The sequence below is a fragment of the Hemiscyllium ocellatum genome, chromosome 23 (genome assembly GCF_020745735.1).
Source record: "Hemiscyllium ocellatum isolate sHemOce1 chromosome 23, sHemOce1.pat.X.cur, whole genome shotgun sequence".
Lineage (NCBI taxonomy): Eukaryota > Metazoa > Chordata > Chondrichthyes > Orectolobiformes > Hemiscylliidae > Hemiscyllium > Hemiscyllium ocellatum.
The window spans coordinates 27,562,623-27,585,578 of record NC_083423.1 but is presented as its reverse complement, the minus strand read 5'-3'; the positions used below and the strand labels follow the sequence as shown (position 1 = coordinate 27,585,578).

General features: G+C 37.9%; 1 protein-coding gene across 2 annotated transcripts in view; it reads left to right on the top strand.

Annotated features, from left to right (window-relative positions):
* magi2a (membrane associated guanylate kinase, WW and PDZ domain containing 2a) overlaps window positions 1-22,956 on the top strand; it is a 241,663-nt gene that overhangs the window by 162,994 nt on the left and 55,713 nt on the right. For both annotated transcript variants that reach the window (XM_060842832.1, XM_060842833.1), the window contains exons 13-14: window positions 2,269-2,461; window positions 10,198-10,443. In XM_060842832.1, coding sequence (XP_060698815.1) covers window positions 2,269-2,461; window positions 10,198-10,443 — 439 coding nt within the window. The remainder of the gene's footprint in view (window positions 1-2,268; window positions 2,462-10,197; window positions 10,444-22,956) is intronic.

Below are 22,956 nucleotides of genomic sequence, written 5' to 3'. Positions count from 1 at the left end.
CCTTTTAAGATTTTCACAAATTGAAAAGGTAGATCGAAGGCCAGTTTGCTGACCACTGCGAGGACCACTTTTATTCTGGTCATTAGAGGTATATTGGAACATGTAGGGATGTCTATCCTTCCAGTTGTTTGTTTCTCTTGGACATTACTGGCATTTAGTTAGAACCTTGGCTGAGAACAACGTAGAAGAGATTAACCTCTGGGGAATTGCAGATGCACAGTTATTTCCCTCTTACGGACACAGTTTATGGATATTCAGGTGCACTGCTTTCCAACAAACATTTTATTTCTTTTGAATAATCACATTGTCTGAGAGAAATACAATTTTAAATAAAGCCTACACTCACTATTTCTCTTACAGAAAAGTAGCTCAGAGATTACTGAATACTACACCAGTAGTGTAGCTTTCCAACAATTAGAAACCCTCCAAATGAATATTTTTTAACCTTCAAGATATGGTAACTATAGAATATTTGATGATTGTGTGTACGCGGAATTTCTTGGTTATGTCTTTTAGCCAGATCAAAAAGGACACAAATGAAAGGAATGAGTATGTTAGTATGATTTACTTGACAGACTCAAAATTATTCAACTTGCTTAATGAGAAACACTGTTAGAACAGTCTCAGTTTTTGTTGCTATTTTCAACAGTTGTCTGTCAAAGAGAAATAATAAAAACTGCTCACAAATACTTTTACTGGAAAATATTCATTGCTAAGCAACAGCTTCAGTGGCAACTGGTTTCAGGGTTAAATAGCATATTCATGAGCTCATCACGTCTGATCCATGACAGACAAAGGCTATCTTCAGCATGTAATTTGTCTGTGAGAGAGAAGATGCAAGATTCAATTTTAATTTGTAGCACTGCAGAGGAAATGTAAGCTATTTAATTCCTTTCAGCTGCATATTGTTTAAAGCAACCATCTTGCAGTACATGTTTGAAAATTGCAAGTTCAATTTCATGTCAGCTATGCTTTTTCCAAATACATTTTGTTAAGATAACTGTAATTAAGCTGAATTTGTGATGTTCATTAAAACAGCCATGTATTTATGAAGTAGCATGACTTGAGTAAAGAAACATATAATCACTCAAATTTGAAATTTCTCCTGACCACTAGCCTTTCCATTTGAAAGATTTGAGATTCATTTTTACATTCTTATTTTACCTTTAATATTGTTAACTCCCTTGAGAATCACCCTGCAGAAGTGGCTGAATGAATAATAACATATACTAATAAGTTAGCATTCCCATGATTACATTCGGTAATTCTTGAAATTCAATATCATCATCATTTACTATAAAGCAAAAAATGGCACAGAAATAAGCATAGTAAAAGAGATATTATAGGAATAGTCTAGAAATATAAGGATGTATCATTGATTGGTAGAGCAAGAGATAATGTGCTTTGTTGCCTTTTATATGATAAATATTACATTATCGTTCACATGCATAGAACATGAATGTGCTGATACTCATATTAACTCTATCATATCTATATTGTCGCTTGATTAGTGATTAGCGAAAAATAACTGCCAGTAAACTATTGTTGCTAATTCATTCAAGCAAAAAGAATCAAAGCAGGTACATGTTTGTAGTGAAATTCATGAAGATTTTTTTTTGTAATAATGCAGCTGTTTGTGCTTTATCACAATTATTCATTTAAGTTTGTATCCTACAATGAATAATGTTTTATAAAAGTTAAAAATCAACAATGATGCAGATTTTTTATTATTTCTCTATTATTTGAAACCTATCATAATCGTTCTTCCTGAATGGAAAATGAGTATGGATAAATTTAAATTTAACATTGTCAATCTGGTGCAAATCTGAAAGCTAAATATCTCACAAACTTCACTGTTACTCATGAGTGTAAAATGATGTTTGAGGGAAAATTACATCACAAATTGTGTAATTACTATCAGCTGTATATATGCATCTATTTTCAGAAACTAATAGAGCAACAATGAAAAACCACCTTGTGATAAATAAAGCATTGGTTAATGATGCATTACAATAGATAATGTATGTTAGTGGCTTAATTATCAGTCTAAATTGAGACCAATGATCTACAATGCACTTATCATCTGAAAGAATGTCAAGAAACTGAGTATATCAAATATTGTACACTTAGTAAGTTGCTAAGGTTTTAAATGTTCATTGAGATTGTCAAAAGTGAAACATTTTAATCCATGTTTCTAACTTGAATAAATGCAATACCAATGAATTTATTTATCTTACCAATTGCCATTTTCTGTTTTGTTTATCGGAGATTCTTATTGGAGCAATCATTACAATGGGTGCTGCAGACACGGATGGTCGTCTTCGCCCAGGGGATGAATTAGTTTACGTGGATGGAATATTAGTTACTGGAAAAACTCATCGTTATGTGATAGATCTGATGCATAATGCAGCACGAAATGGCCATGTCAGTCTGACTGTACGGAGGAAGATTTTGTGTATAGGTATGTACTGGATAAAAGTTTTAAAAGCTGATATCCTGTGGAAAGTACATGAGATTTCCCCATCACAACTTTATGAAATATGGAAGTTTTGAATAATCATCAAATACAGACTCCATCATGAACATATTTTACAACTTTATTGAATCTTACAGCACAGAGGCTGATTGGTCCGTTGCATCAGTGCTAGCTCTTAGGAAGGGTTTACACCATTTGTATCACTTCCTTTTTCCCATAGGCTTGTATTTCATTGTCAATATATATCCATTTCCTTTTTGAAAGTTACTGTTGAATCTACTGTGATCATCCTTTTAGACAATATTTTCAGGATGAGCGTATGTTACTGAATAAGAAAAACATTATTTATCCTTGGTGCTTTTGCCTGAATTATGGTGCAAGTTGCTACGTTGAACAGTGTCGCAACATGAATAGAATATTTTTATATTGTGTTGTGGCAGTGGTAAACATGAACTATTGATATTCAACTTATATTGTTTGATTTTAACATCTGAGAGTTTCAGAGAGTAAAGGTGGTTTTACAAAGGACAGATACTGACCTAAAATAAGGTCACTTGACCAGCTTGTGCAAAGATAAAGATAACAAAGTTAAATCTGAAATTAACATTATTAGAAAAGAAGGCTGAAACACAGATTTGTATCCCCCATTTTAATCACAACTTTTTGGAAGTTGCATATTGAGATTACAGGTTTCTGCAGGGTATTTAGCTTAGAAAAACAATAAGCATACTCAGAAATAAGCAAACGGATCATTATTAATTGCAGTTTCTGGGCAACAGATTTGTAAACAAAAACTAGAAGACACTGTCTGCCTGTCTTTGTTTCAACCTCATAAATCAGTGAGAAAGCAACCTGGAAAAACCAACATCCACTGGAAATTGAAGTTGTGTGCATGTGTGCAAACATCATCACTCCTGAGGAAACAGGAATAGAAAGCTAAATCATCCAGATACAGATTCTAAACTGGCAACTCAAGGACAAAAATATTCTAACTATAACTGCCTTTACTTTCCTGCCTCTATCATCATTCCCTCTGCACTACACAGTAGCGCACACACACACACACTCATTTCTACAGACCCATGCACTCATGCAGACCCTTTCTCACACACAAACTCTCTCTCATACACTCACACCCACATATGCACCCTCTCACAAACTTATACCTCTTTACACTCACACACATACACATACACACACTCTCTTTCACACACACTCATAGACCCCCAACACCCCCCAAACACATATATGTTTATGGGGTGAATTTGTACTTGCAGAATTACATTTTATTTTGCTCAAAAACTGCATGAATCCATGTAAGATTCTGTAAATCCCTTTTTTAGAAATAGAATCAGTCTCAACATTGGGGCGCAGACAGCCTTACATAGAGCACCTCACACTTTCAATCTGGGCCGATATGACACCTATTGTTAAAGTACACTTGAGAATGTAACTTGAAAAGAAAGTTTTGAAATTTACATGTGAAACAACTGAAACCAACATAGCCATTCTAAAAAATGAGAGACTTAACAAACAATTCAGGTCCTTTTCAATATATAATTTCAGTTGCATTACACTGTAAACATTTGCTATCCATTCTGTGTCTTACGATCTTATACTCCTCAACCACCCACTGAAGGTGCAGCAGTCGGGAAGCTAGTGCTTCCAAATAATCCTGGTGGACTATAACCTGGTGTTGTGTGATTTTTAACTCTCTAAGCTTATTTACCTGTGTTATGCATATATAAGTGTTAGAATTCACACCTTTTTCTCATGTTTAAAACTCTGCTGTCTCCAATTGAAGAAAACTTTCGAGTTTGTCCAAGTTCATTATTGATCTGATCAATTTCTTGGTACTCCTTTGCTGAATTCTAAAATTCTCCCAATCCTCAGGCTTACAACAATTTTTGAAATGTTTTAAGCCACCTCGTGTGATCTAGTGTTATCTTTAATTAGCTTATTAGCCATCGTTCTCTTGCATTTCCTACTGGGTATTTTTTGCTTTAAAAGAATGTCTTGTCGTGAAATCCAAGCATTAGTTCTTTAAATAGTAGCCATTACCTATCTACCATCAAACCTTTGATGTATTTTTCCAATTTACACACCCACCTTCCTCTTCTTTGAGATTTTACACCCTTGTTTCACATTGAACAACAATGTTTTCAAACTCAATTTTCTTATTTTTTAGCTGTTCATAATCTGCATACACAATTTTCCAGATGAAGGGACAGGCTAAGCTATCATACAATGGTCAGTATTCCTTGAAGCTTCTTTTACAAGATTATTAATTAGCCCTTTCTTATTGCTTAATACTGAAAATAGCCCATAGCCTAATTAGTTCCTCAATATATTGCTCCATGAATACTCCAAGTTTGGTCTCAAAAAAAAGCTATGTGAACCAGAATGTTGTTTCTGTCACTATTCCAACTATTTACAGAAATAAAAATAATCTTTCTATTTACTCTTTCCCTGGACAAATATTTTCCTAAGCTACACAGATACGGAACCTTGCAGTGATCAGGAATGTTCAATGCAGGGCCTACTGCTGTTCCTATTTCTTAGCTTGTCAATAATGTTAAATTGGGAGAAAGGTCAAACAACAGAACAGCTAAACAGATTACACACAAGCAGCATTTCTCTTTCAGATGTGTGACCACATCTTAATCTTAGAGGACTATAAAATGTACCAAGGCTTCTGCAGAGCAAACACAAGTTGGAGGAATATTTCCTGGGACTCATTTTTCATTTACACGCTCGTCTCAATATTGCCTCCTTTAACTGATATCATCAGACTTTTTTTCATTTTTGTTACTCCCGCCGTCCACCTTCTCTCATATTTCTCCTTTATGTTCTTTCCCTTCCATTCACCTCTTTTTGCCTGGCTTTATATTTACATAAAAGCTGTTTTATTGACAGGATCTTTTGTTTCATATCAAGTTCATTGACCTGAAATATTAGTTCTATTTTTCTCCACAGATATTGCCCAGTTGGATAACTATGCCCAGTGTATTTGTTTTTTTTATTTCAGATTTCTCACATCCACAAAATAATTTCTTCTGTTAATAAGATAAATACCTATATTCTGCAATTAGACTCTAAAGCTGAAGCTCTTAATTTGATTCATTGGTTGCATCAAAATGTAATCAAATTAACCAATTTAACTGATCATCAGTATTGAGGTATAAGTTGATTTAGTGATGATTGTCAGTCTGAGTTAGGAAATAAAACCAATCACTGTCCAAGAGGGTAGGAAAATTTTCTGGTTGTAACAGGTTGCTCCTTTTTTGAGATATTTTAGGTGTTGGAGGTAATTTCCTCAAATTCCAGAAGCAGCAATTACTGTTTTATATGTTGTTGCATTGTTTGGGAACTTTGGAGGACAAAAAGGTCAAAACAACAGCACTTTTAAAAAGGAGAGAGAGGGACAGACAACGACAGCACATTGTCAGGTCATTGCAGGAGAGAGAGAGAGAGAAAGAAACCCACACTGCTAACTGGCACAGCAGTGAACCTGCGCGGTCACTGCCTTTGCTGTGAATGCATATCTCCCTGGACATTGGAGTGCATCTAGGAAAACTAAGAAACAGTGAAATTCACAACTGATCTTGGAGGAATAGGGCCCCTCAAAGATCAGCAAGGCAGACCTTATGTGGGCCCACAGGAAATGGAGAGATATAAAACAAGTATTCTGCAAGTACTGTGGAGAAGGACAAAACATAGAATGTAGGGAAATAGATGATGACATCTTGAAAAATGTCCATATTAGAGAGGATGAAGTGCTGGATATGTTGAAATGCATAAAAGTGGATAAATCCCCAGGACCTGATCAAGTATGCCCTTGAACTCTGGAATGCTAGGGGAGCGATTGCTGGGCTCCTCACTTAGATATTCATATCATTGATAGTCACAGGTGAGATGCCGGAAGACTGGAGGTTGGCTAACATGGTGCCACTATTTAAGAAAAGTGGTAAGAACAAGCCTGGGAACAATAGACCGGTGAGCCTGATGTCGGTGGTGGACAAGTTGTTGGAGGGAATCCTGAGGGACAGGCTTTACATGTATTTGGAAAGGCAAGGACTGATTAAGGATAGTCAACATGGCTTTGTGCATGGGAAATCATGTCTCACAAGCTTGATTGAATTTTTTGAAGAAGTAACAAAAAGGATTGATGAGGGCAGAGTGGTAGACGTTATCTATATACACTTCAGTAAGGCGTTCAAGGAAGACTGGTGAGAAAGGTTAGAACTCATGATATACAGGGAGAACAAGCCATTTGTATACAGAACTGGCTTGAAGTTAGAAGACAGAGGGTAGTGGTGGAGGGTTGTTTTTCAGACTGGAGGCCTGTGACCAGTGGAGTGCCACAAGGATCAGTGTTGAGTCCATTACTTTGTCATTTGTATAAATGTTTTGAATGTGAGCATAAGAGGTATAGTTAGTAAGTTTGAAGATGACACCAAAATTGGAGGTGTAGTGGACAGCGAAGGTTACCTCAGATTACAATGGGATTTTGATCAGATGAGCCAATGGGTTAAGAAGTGGCAGACGGAGTTTAATTTAGATAAATGCAACGTCCTTCATTTTGGGAAAGGAAATCTTTGCAGGACTTGTATACTTAATGGTAAGGTCCTAGGGAGTGTTGCTGAACAAAGAGACCTTGGAGTGCAGGTTCATAGCTCTGAAAGTGGAGTCGCAGGTAGATAGGATAGTGAAGAAGGTGTTTGGTATGCTTTCCTTTAGTGATCAGAGTATTGAGTACAGGAGTTGGGAGGTCAGGTTGCGGCTGCATAGTACATTGGTAAGGCCACTTTTGGAATATTGCGTGCAATTCTGGTCCCCCTCTTATCGGAAAGATGTTGTGAAACTTGAAAGGGTTCAGAAAAGATTTACAAGGATTTGGAGGATTTGAGCTATAGGGAGAGGTTTGGCTTGGGGCTGTTTTCCCTGGAGCATCAGATGCTGAGGGGTGATCTTATAGTGGTTTATAAAATCATGAGGGGCATGGATAGGATAAAGAGACACAGTCTTTTCCCTGGGGTGGGGGAGTCCAGAACTAGAGGGCCTAGGTTTAGAGTGAGAGGCGAAGAATATAAAAGAGGCTTAAGGGGCAACTGTTTCATGCAGAAGGTGGTGCATGTATGGAATGAGTTGCCAGAGGAAATGGTGGAGGCTTCTAAATTGAAATATTTAAAAGGCATCTGGATGGGTATGTGAATAGGAAGGGTTTGGATGGATATGGGCCAGGTGCTAGCAAGTGGGACTAGATTAGGTTGGGAATATCTGGTCGGCATGGACAAGTAGGACCAAAGGGTCCGTTTCCGTGCTGTACATCTCTATGACTCTAAGTTTTAGAAAACTGAATTTCCAGCCTGATGACCCATTGATTTTAACAGTCATCCTATAAATGGAGGTGATGAGAAGGGAAAGTTAATGTTGAGGAGAACCAAATAATTTGTTTTGTAATTTTCTTATTTCTTAGCTGTCCATAATCTGCATGCACCATTTTCCAGATGAAGGGACAGGCTATAGCTGGGTAATCCTTCTGATTTGCCTTCCTCAAAGAGTTTAACCAAACTAAAGTCACCATGCGAGAACTGTGGATGCAAAGCTGTGTCCTACCGCAAACTCAATAGTTCATTCCTCATCTTACTTTGTCACTGTCAACTTTTCAATACACTTGTCAATGCTGTATTTGGTTTCTAATTCATCACTTTCTGATCTATAATTTATAGATAGAGCACTGACATTTTTCTACCACTCCTCACATAAAGAACAGTGGACAAAAATGTGATATGTAGACAAGAGATACTATCCACTTATTCCTGAAAAGATAAATATCGAGTTAACATATCTTATTTAGGATCAGGAATCTTTAAAATACTATCCTGTTCAGTCAAATAATTTAATTCTTAACAGGAGCAATGAAAACAAAGCATATGGCCTGTCATGTCTTGAGTTATTGGTTTCATTATTTCTATCCTGGTATCTATTGTCAGAAAATGACCTGGCTTATTTTATTCACAAAAATGAAGTGACTATGGATATCAGTTAGCCAATGAGGTAGAGGTGGAGAAAAAAATAATTTTAAACTAAAACAAACAAACAAACACAAAACTAAGTTTATTTGCAGGCTGTACTAAAAAGTCTACAAACATTAACAAACAGAACCCACTCCCAACCAAACTGCAGCAATATCTTGCAGTGGAATGACAGTGATTCCTCTGACAAAATACATTGAGTAGAGGTTATCTAAAGATTACAAATTTATTATTTCTTCTTCAAATGTAATATAGCACAGTTTCATCCAATGACAAAAATGTAATGATACAGATAACTATTTATGTGAAAATGTGAAATATTTCAATCTTAGTCTGTACCAGATATGTGTAAATCTACAGAGGTTACATTTTTGTTGCCAGTACTATTGTATTTCTTGAGAATCTAATGTAGTGAGTGCAAGATAAATTCAGATTATGTACATAAAATCATTCTCTGCGACAGGAATAGTGGTACCATGGGTGGAGTTTCATAATACTGAAAACAGAAAATGCTGGAGATCACAGTAGGTCAGGCAGCATTCATGGAGAGAAAGCAAGCTAACATTTCAAGTCTAGATGACTTTTTCAGAGCTGAAGTGAAGTGTGGAGGGGGCAGCATTTGTGCAATAGTGGGAGCAAGGGAGAGTTGGAGTGCTGGGGGAGAAAGGATGTTGATAATTCAGATTAAGTGATCGGAATGTGAGAATGGCAGAAGAATGGTGTATCTAACATAGTCCCACTGGAGTGGGGGGAGGACAGAGACAGAGACAGAGACAGAGACAGAGACAAGTGAAACTAAAAGGGAAGGAATGGGTTCACAGTTTGAAAGTGCTAAACCCAGTATTGTGCACAGAAGATTGTACACTGCCTAGTTTGAAGATGTGATATTGCTCCTTCAGTTTGCACTGTGACTCGTTGGACCACTGCAGCTTGCCAAGGACAGACAAGTGGGCATGTGAGCAAGACGCTGTGTTAAAATGACCAGCTACAAGAAGGTCGGAGTCATGATTGCTTTGCATAACGCATCCAATCTGTGTGCAGTCATCCAGTCTGCGTTTGGTTTCTCCAATGTAGGCCATATTGGGTGCAGCAAATATAATGCGCAAGATTGGAGGAGGCATAGGTGAAATGTTGCTTCACCTGGAAAGACTGTTTAGGCCCTTGGAAGGTGAGCAGTGAGGAGGTGAATAGGAAGGTGTTGCACCTTCAGTAGTTACATGCGAAGGTGCTATGAGAAGGGGGAGTGATGTTGGTGGTTGAGGAATGGAATAGTGTGTCCCGGAGGGAATGTTCCCTGAGAAGTGCAGAAGGGAGAGCGAGGGTAAGATATGTTTGGTGGTGGCATTCTGCTGGAGTTGTCTGAAATAGCAGAGAATGATCCTTTGAATGCGGAGGCTGGTTGGGTGAAAAGTGAGAACAAAGGGGACCTGATCATACTGCTGTGAGTGATGCGAAAGGTCAGATGCGGCTGAGGGCCCTGTCAACAACAGTGGGTGGGAAATCACGGTTATGGAAGACACTCTAGTTAAATCCAAAGGTCCAAAGGAGGGTCAAAGCATCTTTCTTCTCATTCTCCTACTGGTATCATTATGGAATTGACTCTACTGTTCTATCTGTATACAGTCTGCACATTTAGGTTTATGTGAATGAACACGAAAGTACCATACATATTTTGTTTTCCAGGTGGGCCAACCTCTGAGAATGGACGAAGTCCAGGATCTGTATCTACACAACACAGTTCTCCCAGAAGTGATTTTGCTGTTTGCCCAAATAACACACAAGCACCTCCCAGTGGTTCCTCACCTGCAGAGAGTTTGGTCAGTCATGGTGTACAGGCCAATGACATTATTATATATCGTAAAGAAAGTGAAGGCTTTGGCTTTGTGATCATTAGTTCATTAAATAGACCAGAAACATGTGCATCAATGGGTAAGTAAAAGTAAGGAAAATGTATAGTCTTCCTTTCATTCAATGTTAGAAAACAAATCTGCTCTTTCTTCTTGCATTCGGCCTTATGTTTCTTTCTCTTGCACCCAGACAATAGAAGTTTCAGATTACAAATCTAAGGCTTTTCTCACCATTGGAATCTTCTTGTCCAGGAATTATAGCAATAGAATAAAGCTGACTTAACAACAATTTGTGTTTAAAGGGACTTTAATTATATTAAATCATCCCAAGGCACTTGACAAGAGTTTTAGAAAGCAAATTTTAAAACCAGGCTACAGAAAATTTGGTGAAAGACATATGTTTTAAAGGAGAAAACAGAGATTTAGAAAGGCAGTTGCAGACCTTAGGGCTTATGCAGTTGAAGGCTTGGCCATGAATGGTAGAACAATCAAAATCCAAAGTGTTTAACAAGCTAAAATTAGATGATAAAGAGGATTGTGGGACTGGCAAAGATTAAGAAATATAGTGGGTTAAGATGATGATCAGATTTGAAAACAAGGATGAGAGTTTTAAATTCAAAAGAATTGTTTCATTGGTAGCCAATATAATTCAGCAAGCATGAAAGCAATGGGTAAAGAGGACTTATCACAAATAGGGACAGAGGTGGCAGAGTTTTAGATGATAAGTTTACAGAAGGTCATGTTATAATTTAACAGCAAGGATATTTTGGGAATAATTTGTCCTCCAATTTTCCTTCAAAAGGAATTGTATAGTTCACCAATCTCCAATAACTGTCTGTTAGGAGTCTAGTCATGCCTTACTGGCTTCCATGCATTGCATCCTTGTGAAAGAGAATACTCATTAGCAAGAGACAGCTCATTATTTTGTCCTAGGATACAATTAACTGACAGGAATTCAATTTTATTTAATATAATGGGAAATCCTTTGCCTTTTTTGTTTGTAACTAGGAAAGGATATGAAAAATAATCTTAAAAGTGCAAGCAGTACTGAAATAAAACAAGTTGCTAATTTGAGTTCAACCCGGAATTAGGGTATTTGTGAAAGTCTGTTCCCAACCAGTAAACCATCCTAATGAAGAGAGAGTACTTCAGTGTCTCAACCAAGACTAGCAGTGGTTCCTCACTGATTTTTTTCTATCTTTAGAAGGAATTCAGCATCAAAGCTCATAACCATTTTCCTAATGCTGACAGATTGCAATATTATCCCCTGTGGTGAATAAGCAAACCATTCCTACAAGATCTGCTGCCATGCTATGCCATGTTAACCTCTCTTTCACCATCCTTAAACATTCACTGTAGCTTGTATGTAACGACTGTGAATTTCATCATTTAATTATACCTAGGTTGGCCTTTTTTTCTGCTGCCCTCCACTTTTCACTCCTCGCAGAGACTTCGTAATTTTTCACCTCTGATCAACTAGATGAAATAATGACATTTTCCTTTCGGCACATTACCTTTTTTGAGTTCCTTTGCACTTGCAATTTGAGGGATCTCATCACCTGTGTAATGGTTTGTGGATAGAATTTTAAGTGCGTGTTTCCAAATCTGCATTTCAAAGGCCTCTATTTTTTCCAAAGATCTTTGCTTATTGTCTAGGCATCTGAGGCATATGGAAAAGTGGATAGAATGTAGCATCTTATGAGTTTTCTCCTTTATAAGAGGCTTTAGTTTTTCAGTTGTTAAAACATTCTCTATCTTCACGAAATTACTTGTGGCTATCTTGATCCTTCTTCTGACTTGGGCATCATCTCCCATATTTCATTCAAATTTGTCCTCAGTTGACAAACCTATTTACTTGTTCCAATGTAACATCATTCATTCCTGGTGTTTTACTCCATCCACAATATTTGTACAACATCTTCTGATTCTGCTTGTAGTTCTGAGCATACTCCAAGTTTGTCATTTTCGGGTGTCCAATTTCAACCCCTTGAAGTATATCTGACTCTCTGAATGTTCATTTTTTGTTCAGTTTGAAAAATTTTAGCAGATGTGTGTAACAGTGCGGTAATCTTTCCTTCACTTAAAATATAACCAATTGCTCATCTTCTCATCCAACACTCATTATCTGATCAGTCATGGTGTACAGGCAAACAGATTCTGAATATATTTCGTATCTTTGCTGTCACATTTCAACAGTAGATCTATTAGTTTTTGGTGATAAACACAAACATTTTTCTATAATCTATGAAGCATGTGTAAATGTTCCTGTAGATATTTGTTGAAGATTGTTCTAAAGTTAAATGTTCGCTCCACTGTTCATTCCTTCTCCAGGTCTAAATCCATATTGTATTTCACCAGTTTCTACTTCAAATGTATTATTATTTACAAATGCTATGATTTCCAAGATCACCTAAATTAGTTGACTCAGTTAAAATTGATTGTATTTGGTTGCTTTAAGTTTATTAACTAACTTAATAATGAATGTCTCAAGTCACTTAGAATGTAGTTTACAAGTTTAGTTTGTAGCTAACGTATCACTTAATTGATTATGTTCCTTTTATGGTGCTGAAAGACCAGATTCTTTACTCACTTACTTGGGAAAATTCGTGTGGAAATATCCCTTTACAAATATGCAGAAAAGTCAGTGACACGTTCTAAAAGCAATGCAGACCTATTTTACATACCCATGGCTAAGATCCAGACAAATTGGAGAGTACTCCAATAACAATAAAAGAAAAACTGAAAATTCTTGAAATACCTAGCTGTGTCAGTGAAAGTGAAAAAGCCTGGAGGGAACTTGGTCAGATGTGCAACTGTTGGCCCCGTTGGGCAACCCTGGAATTGTTTGGGTTTAGATACATTTGAGGGCCTTCTTGCCTGATACAAGTTGATTCTCCTCAATTTCTAAGAATCAGAGAAGGACAGGCAGAATGGAGATGGAGGGTCTGGTCACCTCTGCAGTGTCTGAGTGGCAAGTGCACAGGAGAATGTATGTGGGTAGGTGTGTATGGTTGGTTCCACCTCCAGCTTTCAAAGATCCCTACTATTTGTTGCCATGCCTTTGGTCATGAAGATCACTGAGTGAGGTGAGGGAATCCAGCTGTTCCTGTCTCTCCAACAGTCCCTGGGGATGCTGGTCCTAGCTCTCCAAGGCAGCTACCAGTCTGTCCATTGAGGCAGACAAACAGTTGCAGGACTTGGTGCAATGCTGCAGCTTCTGGGCAGTGATGGTCAACGCATCCCATATGCCTTTCTACCATTGCAGCTCCATCTTGTACATTTGGATGAAGTTCCTGATTGCCAACAGCAGAAGATCATCTTCTGCCCAAAACTAAGCAGCCTGCTGTCGGGCAAAGTTTCAAATACCAGCTGCTAAGGCTGTTCCTCCCACAGCCAATGCACAGTTGTCGCTGTAAGGCCCTCACGAGATTGTGTACCTACAACTTCTATGCCTATGACTCCCACTGAAGTGTTAGTATCTGGGTTGGTGGGGGCTGCCGAAGCTTGATTTACTAATGTTTCCTCTGAGCCTCTGTACTATCATCCTCAGAATCAAGGAAGGGGCTTCTGACGGAGCCAGGCATTTCTTAGAGGTTAAGGGCAGGATAGTAGAACCAGCAAGATGACAGAAGATGTTGCACCTACTAATTGTGAACGACAGTGGAGTTCATGCAAGAGTTTCAGCTGAACAAAGAATAGTGTGTATTCATTTGGCAGGACATGGATTTTTCAGCGTCTCCACAGGATACTGTTCTCCTACCAAGATTCTTTCTTCAAAGGTAGTGAGGAAATGAATGTCAAGTTGCCTTCCAGGCTCTCTCAGCCCTGTTATGGAGGAGCTGATTTCTTCTAGTGAGCCAAAGGAACTAATGAATGAGTTTACAGTGGGTGGCATGACTCTTATTGTTGATGCATCTGGGGGAAAGGTGGTGAGGTGTACTGAAAGATTGAGGGAGCAGCACAGAAGGAATGCTGAGTTATTAGAGTTGAGGGGAATGAGAGCTAGTGCAGGCAATAAGGAGAGTGGCAAAGTATGAGCCTTGGTGAGAAATGGGTGCCGTAGCAGCTACAGAGTGAGTGTGAGATAGAAGAGAGAAGATTGTAGTACTCACTGTGGTGGCGTGGAGAAAGCCCTTGAGTTTCATTTTGCATTGCTCCAACATTCTTCTGCACCCCAGAGGTAGCACTGACCCAACAGTGACTTCAGACTGGTCTGGTGGCACAGCCTCCTCTGTGACTTTGGGAGTGAAATCAAGCTGGACCTGAGTCTTTAAAAAATTAAGCTTTTCAGGTTTCTCAGGTAGTTAGAAATTCTGATATTAATCAAGTTTCAGCATGACTGAAACAGAGGTCAGGAGAAACACAAATCTGGCAACAACTGTTGAGAAAAAACAGAGTTAACATTGAGTTCAGTTATCCTCCTTCATTGCATTCAATACATTTTCTGTAAACAGCTGTTGCCAGACCTACTGTGCATCTCCTACCTCCCTAAAAGTTTTACTTCTCTTTTCTCCAAAGTCACTTAACTATCTATAAAACAACAGATAAACCACAGCACAGATTAAACTGTTGACTTCATTTCCAAGAAACACATGGTAAAAACTGTTTACAATCTAGTAAGGATCCAAACACTTCCATATTTTTCAGTTTTTCACATTGTTGGAAATATATATTTACAGACTATGATCAATTAATGGAGGGTACACCTATTTAATAACATGGTAGTCATTGTTGAAGTGTTTTCTTCTATGGACACTAGGAATTTCCTGTTTTCACAAGATATTACTCCTTTGCATATTGATACAATATATATGATGTATAGCAAATACGTTCAAGACTTAGAACACAATGAGCTAATTTGCCGTCATATTCTTTTTCTTTTAATGTGCATGCATTAGAACATGCAATTTTTGTTTGTTACACAGTAAGCACACCTTGAGAATGATTTCCATTATTCATTATTTATAATGAAATTGTATATAGATTCATTTTTACTATTCTATTTCAGTTATGGGACAAGTATGCAGTTCCTGATTTGAGAGATTAGGGATTTGCTGTTTGTATTATGGAATGCCTTAAACCTTACACATCTTGAACCAATGTTACCTTCTGAATTGGCAAAGCAGTTCCATCAATCCTTTTTAACTATTATTTTGCATCCTTTATCCTAACAAAGGAATACTGTTTGGCATTTCCAAGGAACTCGTTATTCATTCAAAAATGATCAATAGAGGAAGACTAAGTCAATTGCTTGTGCCATCCATGTCCATTCCAAACTTTTCAGCTGAAATATCAGTAGTGGTTTCGACCTACATTAGAAAATGTAGAAGTTTAAAAACTCAGGTTTATCTTTGCTTCCAGGTATTTAATAAAAATTAAAATCTAGTCTTAACAGTACCTTTATAAGTGGTGGTTAAATGTAACATCTGAAAACATATTACAGATGTTTATGCATTTATTCATTAGCAATAGAAGACAACTTGTAAAAAAAAAGTCACTTATTAAACAATTTTTTAAACTTGTTACCAGATCAAAATCAGTTTTATGGCTTGTGTAGACCTGCTCGTTAAAGAATTCCAGGAAGTGCAAAAAATGTATCTTATCTAAAGGAATTTAGAAGCTAGTTTAGGCCATTTGATACTTTGAACCTGCTTCACCATTCAATAAGGTCAACTCCTTTTCACATTTAGCCACCATAACCATTAACTTCCTTCACTATCAATTTACTTCATTCTGCTGTGAATATAGTCGATGATCTAGACTCCAATATTTTAGAAAGGAGGAGAATTTCATTCACAAACAATATTGGAAGGGAAACGTCCTCATCATCTGTTTTAAAAAGAGTGATTCCTTATTCTTAAATTATGTTCCCTACATCTAGTTTCCCCATGGAATTAAACATTCTCCTGGTATCCACCTAATCATGTTCTCTTTCTCGTTCAGACTCAGGTCTCTTAAACTCCAATAAGTTAAGCCGTACCATTCAACCTTCCTTATTATAAATTCTTCATCTCAGCAATGTGTCAAGGAATCTTCTCCAAGTGGCTTCTAACCCAATCAGGAGACCAAATTATACACAGTACTCAAGATGTAGTCTTGATAATGCCCTGTGCAGCTGCAGTAAAACTTCCTTACTTTTAGATATCATTCCCCTTGTAATAAACACCAACATTAATTTGTCTTTTTACTCACTTGTTGTACTGCATAGTAGTATTTTTAAGATTCAAGTATAAGGACCCAGCTCCCTCTGTACCACCAAGTTCTGCCTGATAAACACAATAAATTAAAATGTTCGTTAGAGAGAGTCCAGGCATATGTTTTTCTGGTCAGAGTTTTAATGTAACACTCATGTCAGTAATTATAACCTCACTGATTATGTACCTCCATCTACATTTATATATACCAGTCAACTTCTCGCCCAATCAATCTTCAGTTAACATAGAATTCAGGAAGAAGTGGTGATTATATCATCTGGTATCCCTGCTAGATCCTACTAGACAAGAACTCTGCAGTCTCTCTACACTTACTCACAGTACGCTCCAATCGTAAAATTTTTGCCCACTCACCTAACCCATCTGTATCCCTTTGCAGACTCTCACTTCCTCTTAAGAAGTTCCTTTCATGCCAATCTTGGTGTTATCAAGAAGTTTAGCTACTGTCTCTAATTAAATCATTGATATAGACTGGAAATCCAGTCTCTAATTAAATCATTGAAATAGACTTGAAATAATTGAGGTCCCAGAATTTATCCCTGTTGCATTCTATTTGTTACAGTTTACCATCCCAAAAGGCCTGATTTATCCCTACTCTCTACTGTTCACTCATCAATCCTTCAGCTATGCTGATGTGGCACATCCTACACCATGAACTCTTATGTTGTATAGTAACCTTTGATGTGACACATTACCAATTATAAGAATTTGGTTAGGGAAGAATCTATTTCATCAGTATTTTAAAAGTAGTTAACTAAAGAAAATGAAAGATTCCAGACAGAAGAGTCATCAGGTTATGATGGCTAAGGAAAAAAAGTTAATGTTTCAAATGATTAAATCCCACATTGAAATTTCCCTAAAATTATACATAACAACTTTTTTTTTAAAAAACTATCACCATTATTAACATTGTCTGTTAGATTAAGCCATCTAGGTTTACAAGACAAATTATTATACATCCTGGATATCAGTTTGGTACGTGAAAATAAGTATGATCTTACTCATATTTGATATTAAATAACTTAAACTTATATTAAAAAAAGTTGCTCTCTTCATCGGTGGTATTATTTTATTAGCTTGGGTTTGCACTTCAGTGCCATACAAAGCCACAGGCCAAGTATTAGCTTTTCGATTAGCTGGCTTGGATACATTGACCATAGGCCAGCATCCTGTGCAATTCCTATGATTTGTATTGTCAGAGTATCCTTTGTAAACTATTTTTAATTAACTTGTACAGATTATCATGGGGAGACCATGACATAATGATAATGTCACTGGACCTGTAATCTAGAGGTTCAGGCTAATACTCAGTGGATTTGGGTTCAAATCTCATGGGAAATTTAAATTCAGTTAATAAATCTGGAATAAAAAAACCTGTCATTAGTGATGGTTAGCATCACAAGTATCATTGATTGTCATAAATGAAAACCATCTGATTTATTAGCATATTTTAGAGAAGGAAATCTACCATCTTATCTGGTCTGGCCTATATTTAACTCTAGAACTAAAACAATGTGATGAATGTCTTCTAGAACCAGCTCACAAGCTTCTTCGATTGAGGAGGAGTAATTAGGGGTTGGCAACAAATGTTGACCCAAACCATGGTGCCCATATTCTTCAAAGAATTTTTAAAATGACAACCCCAGTCTGACTTGAATCCTGATCCTCTGGCCCAGAGGCACCACTATACTCCTGATGTAAGTGGCAGAGGATATCTTTGAGCTATCGCGTTTGGGTTCTATACTACTTTATGTCTGACAGGGCACTATAATTGGATCAATTTATTTTTATTCAACCTGTTTGGGCACGTTATAGCACATTCCCACAGCTGGTGGGACTTGAAGCCTGACTTTCTTATCCAGAGTTAGAAACACTGTCATCATGTCACAAGAACCTCATGGCTTGAGGATTGATCAAAAATCTCATTTACATCAAAATGAGATTTCACTTATACAGCATGAGGCATCTTCCAATGTCGAAGTCCGGCAGGGTGGGATCTTTGCTCCAGCCATATCTACTCCAATCCCCCTCCACCAAATTTCCTATTACCCTTTTTTGCTGGGGTCTCAGTCAGCCATGCTGGACATATATGAAATCTAGGAGACATCTTCACTTTTTAGGGGCATTGGTAAGAGTTCCAGTGGCAGTGACTGTCTTCTGGTGCTTTTGGAACTACAGAGTTGCCTGCAATTGAGATTTGCCAATGGCTCTCCAGTGCTGCTGTTTAAAGCTATCCTTAATGTATCATCACTGTGGGGCAATTGGATTTCACATCAGCGAAGTCCCATAAAATCTAGCCCTTGATGTTGAAAAGAGTCAGTAACAGTTTAAACAGTTTGGAATGTTGGAGGGTGTCAAACAAACTAGCTTGAACTGAGAATTGGGAGAAATGTAAATGAGATAAAACACAATAATTTGGGGGATGCCAAATCAAATAGAGTGGAAAGAACAAGCAATTTGTCAGCATGAACCCAAAAGGTTGACAGGGATAGAATGTGCTATTTTCCTTTAATTCCTATCAATTTTCAGGCAATTTTGCAGTGCTAAAAAGTTGCAATGAAGCCTACTTCTTCATTTTTCACTAAACTGTTGAAAACATTCTTCCTCTGAAAAGCACTATTTTCCATTAACACTGACCAAAAGCATGCAGAAGCACACTTAAATGGGGGTGGGCAGTGTTCCTCTATTTATTCCATCTTCTGCCTCAAACTGACCTGACATAAAACTGTCAGAATATTTAAGTGGAGATGTAAGAAGCATAATGATATCCCTGAGGCAAATACTGCAAATCAGAAAGGAAAGTGGCTGATGAGAAAAATGGAATGACCTAGATCTTCCAGTCAGTTTTGAAGCTGAGTGCATTGAGGCTACCTGCAAATATTTTTGCAAACCTTTCACTTTTACCATTTTCTGGTCATATCTTCCAATCCCACCTGAAGTTTCAAGGTCAGCACAGACATCCATCAAGATGATAGCACGGCACAAGAAAAGATGAACAAAGAGAATATTGTCCACCCTTTTCACTACAGTAGCTGGGTCATCAGGTAGGTTTTTAAAAGATCTAATCTTTCAGCAAGAGAATAATGAGTTTGTTGAGATGGGTAGGTGGGTGAAGTGGTTGAGTGGTTAGTCATGTAGCTAAGGGACTAATCAGGTTAAGGCTAATCCTGTGTTAGGGATAGTCAATTGATTGGGTGTGTTGTTGGATAACTGGGTTGTGGGGGTAGTCTGGTCAGTTCTGATGAGTGATTTATTTGGAGAGGGGATGTGGTTAGTTGTGATGCTCAGTTGAATTATACTGACTAATAGCATATTACGACATGGGGTAAACCCTCCTGCTTAGTTTAAATCAGCAATTTTAGATTTATCTCTTGCAGTAATCTGTGAAAATTCAAATTTCAAAACCAGGTAGCAATCGAATCTTCTCTTATATCTTCCTCTTTAGATTTGCTGTCCAGGTCGGTGTTGATGTTTTTTTCTGAAAACTCCTTCTCTAGACAGGAACGTCTCAGAGCTCTGACTAACAGCCTACATCTGTTGGCCTTTTGGCAGTTTTGTCTCAACTGTTCAGGTTTTCCTGGTCTTATACTCCCAAAGTATCAGATTGTCAATCTTTTAAGATTGTCAATATACTTAATTCAAACTTGATTGAAGTTTGGTTTGGGGGGCTGTAATTTAAATTGATTGACCTAATTCAAATTTATTTTTGTCTCCTGGCAACCAGCTACACTAGCAGCTGGACCAAAAGATTACATTATATCTTGTTCAGAGCACTTGGTGCTGTCAGGTAGTTCTGCTAGCTTTTAACTTTCTTAAAGGTGCAGTACACCCACATTTTCATAACCAATGGAGGTAGAATGGGTTAAACTGTGTAACAGCTTCAGGGTAAAAGTATATAGGCAAGTGCCATGTATCTGGCCCAAATCTTCACACTAAGCTCAATGTCTGAGTGTCCTGGAGTGCAACAATCAACCCATTGGAAATTTAAGCTTTGAGCAAATGCAGCTCATGTCTATACACTGGGAGTACCGTATGTCCTGATATACATTTTCAAGCTTGTATCCTACCTCAAATGACCTGGAAATCAAAGGGTTTGGGCCATTGTTTGCTAGAGCTGATGCTATATAATGACTTTGTTGGCATAGCCATGCTAACTTTTCGATGTTCCATAGTTTATGTCAACACCTCAGCTGACTAATGTAGTCAACTGTGCAGAAAATGTTGTTTTGGACTTGGTTCATGTATTCACCAAATAAGTTTGTGTACTGCTTTGTTCTGAAGAGGAGCATGATATTAAAAAAGCTCCACTGGAGTCAATAAAAGTGGAGAACTACAAAAGCTGTTTCTTTCCCAGACATAGTTGTTTTTTTTAATAATTACTTAAGTTTCTCTGCATGTAACAAGCAAAGAAAGACTGAGCGTTGGCTGAGGAGTTATGTCAGCTGGTGACTGGAGAGTTTCACCCTGTTTACACCATGACAACAATACTGAAGCATTCAAAGTAACTAGTTCCTTGGATTTCTTAGCAATTGGATTCTTGTTTTTTTGTAAAAACAAGTTGTCTTTATATTTCATACAGTTCCTAATGAAATAGGTGAAACAAGAAAGTGACAGGATTCCCACAAATATAGGAATAATTAACAGAAGGCATGTGACATTCAGAATCCCATTGTAAACAAAATTTTAATGAACAGGTAATGCTTTCATTCCAAAACCAGGCAACAACAGCAAACCTTGTTTTAACTGCCACTTTTGAACTGGCACTTTTAATAAATTAGCAAAAATTGTGTACCTCAAAATACCACGAAGTTTATAGTACTTTTCTGTCCAGTTATTCTAGATTTTAAATTATTTACCTCCGTGTCAATGTCTGTTGTTGAAGAACTTTCAACCCATTTGATTATCTACCATATGAGATTTACTGACAACATATTCGTAGGTTTATTTATTGGCGATTAAGACCACTCCTTATGATTATTAGCTTATGATTCCAATAGGATTCTCCAACAATAAGAAATGAAAAGATTATGGGTGGTTTCATATAGTGGCCTGAATGATTTGGGCTACAGCAAGAAATGTGACAGAATCACACTAAAGGTCATTGAGGCCTATCTTGCCAGCGGGTGCACATGAGGGCAACTTCTCATCAATTTCTAGACATAGAGACAAGATTCTCACTCGGAACCACGTAATTCCTATGAAAGGGGTTTATTACTTGTTAATTACCTTATTAACTGCACATCCTGCCTTTTGAGTATGCAATTTCCCAGCCTGTCATTCACTGCAAGAAAACCATACATCAAGAATCCTCAACATGAAGTGAGTGCCTGATGATTTCAGCTTGCCACTTACTCCAAAGGATCTATATGTTGGATATCAGGCACCAATTTCTCATATGAAATTGGCATATGACTTATATCAGCTTCTAACAACCCTCATTGTACATCTCCAATCCACTTATGAAATGTATGTTTTGTACTTCAATTCTGTATCCCAAAGCAAAATGACAACTATTATTGTCATGATGCAGCAAAAACACTTTGGATTCAGTGGCTCACACCCAGCTAATGTACTGGATTAGGCTGCATCTCTGGCCTGATGGTTTGCTATCATTGTGTGTTCACTCAGAGTCTATCTGGATACTCACAGCATCCCCCCTTTGCCTTTTCTTCCTCAGCTAGAGTTACCAGGCTCTCAATTCTGTCATTTAGTGAGGCTCAGACCCAGGAAACTTGTCATGGTTTCCAGTGGTCTCTAGTCAAGTCAAGGGAGATTGTCATTGCTCAGGGGTCCCAGCACAGTAAGACATGGGGAATCTCTGATACCAGTCCTTGGGCTAGGACATGGTCAGTTAGCCACTTGGGGTGATCAGAGTCACGATGGATTCATAATGGGTGAGGAGCCGAATGTGAGGCAGCCCACTCTTTGTCTTGTTGTGGACAGTTTTCTCCTGGACTGAGAAAGTGGCATGTATTAGGGTAGGTGAAAATGGGTGGCACAATTGTTACTTTTCATGCAGGTAGGGAGGTGTCCAGATAGAGTCAGGGGGCAGTGCAGAAGGCATGCAGAGTTAGTGTTATCCAGTTTTGGTGTGGGTGACAGTGAATGAGAGAAGATGTTGCAGACAATAGTGAGAGGTAATGCATGAGCCTTGGTGGGAGGTGGGTACAGTAGCAGAGATAGAATGAATGTGAGGATTGGAGAGAAGATGGTAGCAATTAACACTGTAGAGTGCAAAAGGTCAGAGACCTTCTCCCTATATTGCTATGCATTCCTCCAGATGGTTAAGACTACACTGATTAGAATGGCATAGTATGGTGTCAAGTCCCAGTCCCCAAGACTGCCCAGGGAAAGGACCCTGCCTGTGCACCAGCCCATCCACC